The 11,075-nt window shown below is 56.0% G+C and overlaps 2 protein-coding genes across 2 annotated transcripts; both read left to right on the top strand.

Moving 5' to 3' along the window:
- Positions 1 to 201: 201 nt before the first annotated feature.
- On the top strand, positions 202 to 2,848 carry CLUP02_13873 (subtilase; the record flags this gene model as incomplete). The annotated part of the gene is made up of 4 exons (XM_049292809.1): positions 202 to 204; positions 264 to 1,457; positions 1,514 to 2,088; positions 2,146 to 2,848. The coding sequence occupies 4 exons, from the start codon at positions 202 to 204 to the stop codon at positions 2,846 to 2,848; spliced, it is 2,475 nt and encodes an 824-aa protein (XP_049149955.1).
- Positions 2,849 to 5,244: 2,396 nt separating this feature from the next.
- CLUP02_13872 (uncharacterized protein) lies at positions 5,245 to 10,746 on the top strand (the record flags this gene model as incomplete). Its single annotated transcript, XM_049292808.1, has 3 exons — positions 5,245 to 7,507; positions 7,563 to 8,985; positions 9,036 to 10,746. 3 exons carry the CDS (start codon positions 5,245 to 5,247, stop codon positions 10,744 to 10,746), a joined length of 5,397 nt encoding a protein of 1,798 aa, XP_049149954.1.
- Between the last annotated feature and the right edge of the window lie 329 nt (positions 10,747 to 11,075).

Here is an 11,075-nt window from a genome sequence, read left to right as displayed (position 1 = left end):
CGAGAAGCTTTGGCCATCTTCAAGGGCCGCCCTTGCCACTTGCGACTCGACCACGTCTCGTCTTCCGCTGTTCCCCCCCAGCCTAGACGAGCCAAGTCCCGTTTGTTCCCTTCGTTCCCCTGATTGACGAGAGAGGTACGTGTTGTGTCCAGCAACCTCTTCTAGATTCACATCTTTTTTCTTCCCCTTCCTTTCCCTTTCATGGTTTGACTCGATTTTGATACGGGCACGGAAGCTAATTGTCGACTCCTCTTCCTCTGCAGTCCCTCCTTTCTTTGCGCATTATCAACATCCCCTCGAGGGGTCTTCGGCAGCGCATCATGAAGCTTTCCGCGGTTCTCCTCGGCCTTGCTGCCCTCGCGAGCGGTACTTCCTCCCCTCGAAACTACGAAACGAACGATTACTATGTTCTCGAGCTGGATTCGTCTACATCTCCCGGCCAGGTTGCCGACCGCTTGGGTCTGAGGCACGAGGGTACACTCGGCAGTCTCGACGGCCATCACATCTTCTCCGCTAGGAAGGTCGAGCACGACATCGTCAAGCCAGCCTTGCAGGAGCGCAAGCTGCGGAAACGCACGCTTGGCGGCTCCGACGTCCTCGATGGCGTCCGTCTTTCGCAGAAACAGCAACTTCGGAAGCCTTGGGAGAAGAGAGTCCCCCCGCGGTCGCATGGGCCGGCCAATTACGCTCGCCAGGACGCGGCCGACCCTAAGATGGTTGAGCAGATGAACGAAGTCATGAAGACCCTCGGCATCGCCGATCCCATCTTCAACGAGCAGTGGCATTTGCTCAACACCGTCCAGCCAGGCCACGACATCAACGTCGCCGGCGTGTGGAAGTCTGGCATCACGGGCAAGAATGCAACTGTCGCCATCGTAGACGACGGTCTCGACATGTACAGCGACGACCTGAAGCCCAACTACTACGCCGCCGGTTCCTACGACTTCAACGACCACCGCGAAGAGCCCAAGCCTACGCTCAGCGACGACAAGCACGGCACCCGGTGCGCTGGTGAAGTGTCTGCGGCCAAGAACAACGTCTGCGGTGTCGGAGTGGCCTATGATTCCAAGATTGCGGGTATCCGTATTCTGAGCAAGTTGATTTCGGATGCCGACGAGGCTGTCGCGATGACCTACGACTACCAGCACAACGACATTTACTCCTGCTCCTGGGGCCCTCCGGATGACGGTCGATCCATGGATGCGCCTGGTATTCTTATTAAGCGTGCTATGCTCAAGGGCATCCAGCAGGGCCGTGGCGGAAAGGGATCCATCTACGTCTTTGCCAGTGGTAACGGGGCCGCGAACGATGACAACTGCAATTTTGACGGCTACACAAACTCCATTTACAGCATCACAGTTGGCGCGATTGACAGAAAGGGCCAGCACCCTTACTACTCCGAGAAGTGCTCGGCTCAGCTTGTTGTCACCTACAGCAGTGGCAGTGGAGATGCTATTGTATGTTTTACAGACTCTTCTAGCTTGATAGGACCAGAACTGACTTGTTTGCGCAGCACACCACTGATGTCGGCCAAAATGCCTGCTATAACGGTCACGGTGGTACTTCCGCCGCTGCTCCATTGGGTGCTGGTGTCTACGCACTGGTTCTCGAGGCTCGCCCTGACCTTACTTGGAGAGATATGCAATGGCTTGCCATGGACACCGCTGTGCCCATTGACGAGGCCAACGGCGAGTGGATGCCGACCAAGATTGGAAAGAAATTCAGCCACACGTACGGATACGGCAAGATTGATGCGTTCAAGATGGTTGAGGCAGCCAAGGCCTGGAAGAACGTCAAGCCCCAGGCTTGGTACTATTCTCCTTGGATCCACGTTAACAAGGATATCCCTCAAGGCAAGGACGGCATCGCGGTCAGCTTTGATGTCACTGCGGATGCTCTGAAGCAGGCCAACCTCGAGAGACTGGAGCATGTGACCGTTACCATGAACGTGAACCACACGCGTAGAGGTGACTTGAGTGCCGACTTGATCAGCCCCGAAGGAGTTACCAGCCACCTCTCTGTCACCCGCAAGATGGACTCAGCCAAGTCTGGCTACGTTGACTGGACTTTCATGAGTGTTGCCCATTGGTAAGTTGCTCGGAAAATTGGCGAGACACCAGGATCGGAATGCTGACAACTAATTAGGGGTGAATCCGGTATTGGCAAGTGGACCGTTGTGGTCAAGGATTCCAACGAGAACGAACATAAGGGCACTTTTGTCGACTGGCATTTGAAGCTCTGGGGCGAGTCGATTGACGCTAGCAAGGCAACTCTCCTCCCCATGCCGACTGAGGAGGACGATAACGATCACGCGCTTGTTGCAACCACCACTCTGCCAGCTGCTATCACGACCATGACGCACGCTGCCGAGAACACCGCAACTGTTGTCAAGCCCTCCGACCACCCCGAGCGGCCTACCAAGATCCAGTCTGGAGCCGACGCGACACCTACGGAGACTGGCAAGCCGACAGACACGCAGGAGACGCCTGCGGCAACGACCAGCCCGTCCAACTGGGTGTCTTGGCTCCCGTCGTTCGGAAAGGCTGGCGTCTGGGTCTACGGCGCTATTGGACTCATTGCTGTGTTCTGCTCTGCTTTGGGTATCTGGTTCTACATCCGCAAGCGCCGCAACAGCGCGCCTCGTGACAACTACGAGTTCGAGCTGCTCAACGAGGACGAGACGGAGGGCCTCAATGGCGAGAAGCGTACGCGGGGCCGCGAGCTCTACGATGCATTTGCCGGCGATGACGAGGATGACGATGATGAGACTGGGGCATACCACGACAACCGGGACCGGTCGAGAGAGGGTAGCGGCAACAGAGAGACTGACAGGCTCACTGAAAAATAAGGCGTATGATGGAGCAGGTATGGGCGTCCATTGCATAGAAATACCTTGAGGTTTCTCTTTCTTGTCACTTTTATAGCATTTGGGCATTGTGGTTAGTGTATCTTTTTCTCATGGACGTTAGACGGCGCTGTTGGTGTTGAGAGGCGCAACCAATCAATCAAATTGGAAACACTGGATAGCCCCGTTGCGATTTCCCATGTGCTCTTTGTTTTAAACTAAAGATACTCGTTGGAGTCGTTGGAGAAGACTACAGTCCAAGCTCTGTCAAAGAGAGGGAGTCCTGGTCTGAAGTACTGCTCTGGAGAGGGGCGGGCACTCCCGCACCGAAGAATCCAGCTACTGCATGGCTCCTGGACGGCTTGAGAATTAAGCTCTCAAGGGTCTTCTGTTTGGTCTTGGTCTGCATTATGTCGACCTTCGAGTGCAACTTATTGTTGTCTTCACTCCTTAAACTTTGTTTCGGGTTGGACTTTTTTCCCTCAAACATATAAACCTTGGTCCCTCATGTTGAGCAGTCCATGTCAGAGACTCAGACAGTAAACGGTCTGCCTAGGCTTGGAACAGCGGACCAGTCAATCAAAGGTGCCGAATCAGTTGCTTTTCTTCCTTTTTCCTTCCTGTAGGCCTTGGCGGGTAATCGAAGCTGTCGAGGTCACCGTCAGCCTAACGGTGAGGTTCAGGTAGGTAGCGTAGGTGTCTCTGTTTGCGCCAACCACCTCAATATTCGACCGCCAGTTTCGATTGTGTTCGGATCGACGAATTGACTTTTGTTTGAATTGCAGGGAACTTGATTACCGGGTGCCGTATCTGTCCCTTCCGTACCCTGCTTTTTTTTTACTTTTGCCTGGGGCTACCTTGCCTTGCCTTGACCTCGCTTTTTTACTCGATTCGACGATTCGAGGAGTGAACAATTACGAGACTTTCAGCCACCTTCTTTTTTTTCCCTTTCCCTCTACGGATGCAATTGTCTTCACGTTGTTCTAAAGATACCCTGTCCTGCAAAACCCTGCACCCGCGCCTTTCCCCGATCTCACATCTCGCATCGCTTGCTGTGTCTTTCGACAGGGCCTTTGTACTTGTACGGATACATCAATGCGTATGGCAGCGAAGACTCACCGTAGCCCTCTTCCTCCCGTACCGCCTCATTGGCGGTTAGCGGGAACAAGAAGGAAAGCGGCATGTGGTAGCAAGCAAGCTGGAGCCTCCTTCCCACCTCACCCCGTGCTGCCGCGCCCCCCGTCGGCGTACTTCGTAGATGGCACGATGGAGACGAGGGGCTCTCTGGGCCTGGCTGCATGTAAGCTGCAGCCATCGGAGTCGTGGTCACTGGTCAATGGCAAGCGAGGCCATTCAGTGGCTCCATTCCGACCGCCTCTTTTCTTCTTCCATCTTCTACTTTCCCGCCCCGGAGCTCCTCCTTCTCCTCCTTCTTTGACTCCCGGCCTGACAGCAAGACCCGTTGACCCAGTTGTATTACTCCGTAGCCCGTACTTCGTACCTACCTTGTTGACAACGAAGCCCGTCCCCTGTCGCGGCTGTTCGTGCCCAGCGGCAGCGGCATTCGATGCGTCTTTCTTGCCTTGTCAGCCCAATCGATGACACGCCTGGGTCTAAGGTATCTCTACCTTAGCGGGTAGGAACAGAGTGACAGGACACCAAAAGACAAGACTGGAACAGCTGGAACTGGAACAGACTCAAGACCCCTGGTCGACGAGACAGGGTTTCTCGCGCTTTCTCTCCGCCCAAGCCGCCCCCAACCCCGGTCGAGCATCCATCTTGCTAAACCCAACTTGGTGGGCGAATGACGCCGTAGCACAAACCAGTCAACCTCACCATTTTCCCAGCTCTTGGTTTTCTCTAGCTTCTGCGGCCTGCCGGTGTGTGCTTGAGTCGCCAGGAAAAGCTCAAGCTCTCTCTGTCCAGTGGGAATTCTCGGAAGGCTCTTTTCTTAACCTCTCGTCTCATATCTTTCTCTTTCACTCTCGTCCGTATCTTCTTTCGCTGCCACCAATTCCCTTTCCCTGCGGCCTATCATCCCATATCTCACCTCTCGGCATCTCATCTCGGTGACCTACCTACCGCCCTCGACTTCCTTGCTCTTGCATACGGCCGACCTCATTTGCGCCCGCGTGTCTGCATCGCATTGGCTGCTATGGCAAGCCGCATATGTCTCTGACGCCCGGCCATATTCACTATACCGCTACTTAGACTCTGCTTTAGTTTACCGAGTAGTTTGTAGGTATTTCTGCAAGTTTGCTTCCCACGGACGGCGGTACGCACGACTCACCGGTGCTTGCGCCCACGTCTGTTCCCGTCTTGCAGCTCGATTAGCGCTTCGCAAATCCCAGCGACGACGGTAGACTTTCCCAAGGGCCAAGGTAGCCAGCCTCGTCGCCATGCCTCCTGCGCCGTATTGGGGGGACTTGTCTGGCCCCAAAGCTGCCAGACGCCAGCGTCGCCAGTCTGAAGACTTTAGTCTCCCGGAGCGCATGTCACCTGAGCCAGTTCCCTCAACCGCAGCAGCAACAACAGCAGCGGCAGTAGACAAACCGCTTCCTCCTCATCCCCCAAAGTCGAATCGCACTTCCCTACAGACAACAAACACCGAGGCCTACACCGAGTCTACGCTCAGCCCCTTCGCATCGCCCACTGCATCCAGCTTCGCGGACCAAGGGCTTGCCCCGCGCCCGCCGACTTTTCCCTACGGCGAGTCTCAGTATCCTGAGGAGCCGGCCGAGAGGCGCCAGCGACGACGCAGAGAGCGCAACGGCGATGATAGGGACGAGGACCCTGATCAAGATTCTCTCTCCGCTCCCACGCCTCCAGCTGCCCCCGATGTGCCCAAGGCACCTCCCGTGAGCTTCAGACATCCATACGGCAATGGTGGTCTACCATACACCCACCCTGCTCCGAGTCCAGCTCGAACACCGCGACAGCCTAGTCCGCTGGTCGGCCCGGAAGACGAGATGAACCCTGAAGAGTACTACAAGGATCCTGCTCCCGAAAGGCAACAGCAGGATCTCCCTCCCCTAGACCGCTCCCAGCGCACACTGGATGTGGCAACCGAGACGCGGCCACCCCGCGAACCCCGCGAACCTCAGAGCTCATCGAGGAGGAGATCGGCCGGAGGATCAGGCAGAGATGCACAGAGGAGGAAAGCTTCCATGGGAGACTCCAGCAGAAAGTTCGCCAACGACCGCTCCCCACTACAGAGGCTTGAGTCGAAGCTCGATACCATTACAAAAGAGGAGAAGCGAGCTCGTGTGGAGGCCGCAGAGCGCCGCGCCAGAGAGAAGGCTGCGGCAAAGGCTGCCCAGAACCCTGATCTACTTCAACCACCTGAAGCTACGCAACGCGCGCCGCGACAACATCCCAAGCAAGAGCCTCAGCGACCACTGCCTGAGCCGCCAGTCCAGCAAGTACAGGTACATCAAGTGCCTGTACAGCAGGTGCGCTTCCGCGACGAAAGATATGACGATAATCCGCATGTGCAGCAGCACGCCAACGTCACTGCTTCACGTGGACCCCCGGCGCAATACTACCCCGAAGACGAAGCAAGATATGCGCCACGCCAATCGCTCGACGATCGGCGACAACACCAGCAGCACATGCCCGAAAGCCATAGGCGGCATGCATCTGGCCCTTACCCGTCGAGAGGCCCCGCAATGGAGGCCATGGAAGTGAGACACCCTCCGCCCTCTTCTGGTGTTCCGCAGCGAAGTGTGAGCCTTCGCGAGCCGCCTAGTGAACCTGCCGTTGCAAACTCCGGTATTCCGAAGCGCAATCTGAGCTTCCGCGAGCGGGCCGCGAAGGACAACATGAAGTTGCCTCAAGCTGCCGATCCTCAAAATCCAGACGACAGCCCAGAGCCTACCCCGCCAGTAGCTGGTTCTAGGAGACCCAGTTTCTCTCTGACTAGGAGCGGGAGCAATAAGCTCAAGAAGCAGCCCAAAGGTGATCCTTGGTTCAGCATCCGGAAGGATGCAGAGAAGAAGTACGAGAACATTGAGTTCCGCAATGCCGCCATGGACCAATCTGCGGCCGAAAAGGGCGGTGCCCCGGTGCAGAGATCCGTGTCGCACGCAACGCGCGAACAGGCATTGCCCCCGGACGCCACAATTGAAGAAGCCAGACAGGCCAGGATGCCCAGTAAGGCTGCGAAGCTAATTGGCATTGACTTTGGAGGGGTTCAACGACGCTCGACTGCCCCGGCAGCACAACACTACGATTCCGACTCTGACGGTGAAGATCCTCGTTACGAAGACCCTCGACGTGCGCCTGTAGCATCTGGTGGGCGTGGCGATGGATATCCTCATGCAACCCACGGACATGCTGCGGCGCGTGGTAGGCCCACCGACAGGGAGTACTACTCTGAGGATGATGGATTTAGTGACGATTCTCGGGATTTGTATCCCGCAAAGAAGACTTTCCGTCCTGGCGAGGGCATCTACAAACCGCCTGTATACCTCGATGAGTGGAAGAAGGCGACCGTCGGTAGCCTCTGCGGCAACATGCTGGACCTCAGCGAGGAGCGGCTCGCCTCCATTGATAAGGACACTCCTTGGTGGGAGGGTGGCAGAGAAGGCGGTAAGCGCAGAGAAAGCACTTCGCGGCCGCGCAAGGCTGAAGCATTCGACGGCGAGTACGACGACACACATGGTAAGTTTCTTATAGGCCGGGCTGAGTTATGTGACGAGACTTACAGACACCCTAGCACCTACACGATTTAAGCCGCCGCTGTTTCTCAAGTGTGGTCCTTTGTTGAGATACTGCGGACTCAAGCACGAGAAGGTTCCCGCCCGTAACAGGAACATCGCTGTCAATGAGAAGACAATATGGAGAGGCTCAGTCATGATCGTCACGCAAGACAGCGACTCCTCGTACGAAATTGCGCCAACATTGAGACTTTTCGTGCAGCCTATCGAGCTCCTACCGCCCCCGCCTCAGGAGATCTCCGGGGAGCAAGGTTTACCGCCAGAATACGTGGATCCGATTGCGGGCATTCCGAAGCTGGGTAGACGGGGAGAGACCCTTTATGTCCGCCCTGTGGAGCATCTCGACGAGGCCAAGGACTTGTCCAGAGACGAGACAGACAATGGCCTCTTTGAGAAGACGAGAAGTCCTCCAGACTACACGCCGCCTAATGGCTCTCCGGATTTGCCCGAGTCTTTCGCCAGCCGCAGAAAGCGTGTAGAGATTGACGGAGAAAAGGTCTCTAAGTACAAGGACGTTCGCGGTTTCCGACTCCACGCAGAGCGCGGATGCACGTTCTGGCGCTTCAACATCGAGATCGAGCTTCGCGAGAAGCAGCAGCGGATTGCTTATAGAATCAACCGGGGCCCTGCGATGGGCTTCTGGGTTCCTGCAGTGGGACAGTCCATGAACATTATGTTCCACAGCTGCAACGGCTTCAGTGCTAGTGTCAACCCCGACGACTTCAGCGGACCGGACCCCATGTGGCGCGACGTCCTCAACACGCACCAGTCGCAGCCTTTCCACGTCATGATTGGCGGCGGCGATCAAATCTACAATGATTGCCTGATGGACCAGAGCAAGCAGTTCCGCGAATGGCTGGCGATCAAGAATCCTCTGCACAAGCACAACTCGCCCTTCACCCTGACAATGCAGGACGAGCTTGAACGGGCTTACCTGGAACGGTACTGCATGTGGTTCTCGCAAGGTCTCTTTGGCCTCGCCAACTCGCAGATTCCCATGGTCAACATGTGGGACGACCACGATATCTCTGATGGCTTCGGCTCCTACGCGCACCACGACATGAACTCCCCGGTGTTCTCTGGCCTCGGCAACGTTGCCTACAAGTACTATATGCTTTTCCAGCACCAGAGCATTCCGAGTGAGACGGACGCCACTGAGCCTAGCTGGGTGCTTGGCAGCAAACCTGGTCCGTACATCAGCGAGTTAAGCCGTAGCTTGTTTGTCGAGCTAGGATCCAACATTTCTCTACTCGCTGTTGATGGCAGAACAGAAAGGACCGAGCTCGATGTGGTCAGCGAGCCCTCGTGGCAGAAGATCATGGACCGCTGCTACGAAGAGCTGCGGACAGGCAGAACTAAGCACTTGCTTGTTTTGCTTGGTGTTCCAATTGCCTACCCCAGATTGGTCTGGCTGGAAAACATGTAAGTATCTCTTGACTCGTGATAACATCAAGACAAGCTAACAATTGCAGTCTTACTTCGAGAGCCATGGATCCCGTGAAGGCACTTGGCAAATTGGGTATGCTCGGCAACACTCTCAACCACATTGATGGAGGCGTCGAAGTTCTCGACGACCTCAATGACCACTGGACCGCCAAGAACCACAAGAAGGAGCGCACAGTCGTAATTCAAGACATGCAAGACCTGGCGGCTGATAAGTCTGTCAGAGTCACCTTCTTGAGTGGTGATGTTCATCTCGCTGCTGTGGGTCAGTTCTATGCCAACCCCAAGCTCGGCCTGCCCAAGCACAAGGATTTCCGATACATGCCCAATGTCGTCTCATCAGCCATCGTCAACACGCCGCCTCCCGATCTGATGGCGGATATCCTGAACAAGCGTAACAAGATTCATCACTTTGACGAATCGACTGATGAAGACATGATCCCGCTCTTCCACCATGGTGTCGATGGTAAAGCGAGGAACAACAAGCACCTGCTGCCGCATCGCAACTGGTGCTCTATCCGAGAATGGACTCCGGGCACAACGCCGCCTCCTACACCGCCTTTGTCGGCTTATGATAGAAGCCCAAGCCCACCGGCGAGCCGTGGAGGCCTCTTGAGACGATTCTCTTCAAATCGTGGCCCCGCGTACCGACCCGATGTTCAGCGCGATGAGTCTCGGTCGCGTCCTCCGATTTCCAACAACAAGGGCAAAGCTGGTGGTCTGTTCCGAAGCCTCTCACGCCGCAACTCGACTGACGGAGGTCGGCCAACCAATGTTGATAAGCCCAAGCGATCACTGTCGTTGACGCGCGTCTTCAGTCTGGGTCGCCGAAGCAGCAAAAAGTCTCAGCCCGATGATGGTGGCATCAATGGACAATGGGGAGACGAGGATAGTGTTGACGGTAGTGTCGATGATGGATACTATGGATATGATGATGAGTACGACCGCCGACGTGCGCCTAGGTCTAGGGGCATGGGTCTTCGAGGAGGAGGAGGAGGACATGATGAGTACCAGTCCGGTGACGACTCGTACTTCACGGCTCGTCCCGCAGCACGGATGAGGGGCGCACCTATTAGGGGGGGACCTGACTCGGAAGACGAGTTCTCGCCCGGCGATGAGTCTCAGTTCACTGCTCATCCGCCACCTCGCGCTTACACTATGGGCGACGAGCGCCAGGTTCCCCGGTCGCAAGAGATTCTACCGCGGCCAAAGGCGTTCCATCGCACCCCGACCGGGATGTCAGTCAAGCAGAAGAAGAAGGCGGACGCATATGAAGTTGACCTTGAGGGCGGCTTGGATATTTGCCTCAATGTGGAGGTGAACCAGAAAGATCCTACTGGTATTACGGTGCCTTACCGACTGCTCGTGCCGCGTCTCATCTGGGACGACGCCAAGGAGGCAGCTACAGTTCAACCACCTGCCCCGTCTGGTTTCAAGCGAATGTTCAGCATGAAGAAGAAGGATGCTGGCGCCGTGCAGCCTCAGGAGCCGGCGTCAGAGGAGCAATTCGAGGGATCTGTCAAACAAGGGTCCATCAGGCAGGGCTCACTCAAGCAAGGGTCCGCCAGGCAGTCTTCAGTAGCACCTTCCGCCGGACGGGAGCCTGTCTACGATGCGCCGCCCAAGAACGCGAGGTACGAGTCGCCTGGAGGTTATGACTCGGCCCGTACTCATGGGTCGTCAGGAAGATTTGACTCGCCGGCCAGACATGAGATGCAGAGTGTGAGGCAGGGTCGGTGAAGGGAGTGAAACGCGCGACGATGGAACGAGAGTTGATGAGAATGAATGAGGGCGGGGCGTCTTTTTTCCCTTTTTCTTTAGGCACATTATTGGTTCGAAGCATGACATATGGGCATTGCGACGGAGTAGGATTGCAAACGAGGATCAAAAAGTTTTTGGATTGCTAGCCTCCCCTCTCATGTGCTGGGGGGATCAGCTCTTTCTTCGATACCTCTAGGCCGGGCGGCCTTTTACGTTAGTAATGACGATTATGACTCCTATGCTTTGTCGAGATGCAATGTTTGTGAGACATGAAATGCGTTCGGAGAAAGATGGGACTTGGCTGACTA

This window comes from Colletotrichum lupini, chromosome 7, assembly GCF_023278565.1.
Source record: "Colletotrichum lupini chromosome 7, complete sequence".
NCBI classification, from domain to species: Eukaryota; Fungi; Ascomycota; class Sordariomycetes; order Glomerellales; family Glomerellaceae; genus Colletotrichum; species Colletotrichum lupini.
This window is presented reverse-complemented; position numbering and strand designations above follow the sequence as displayed.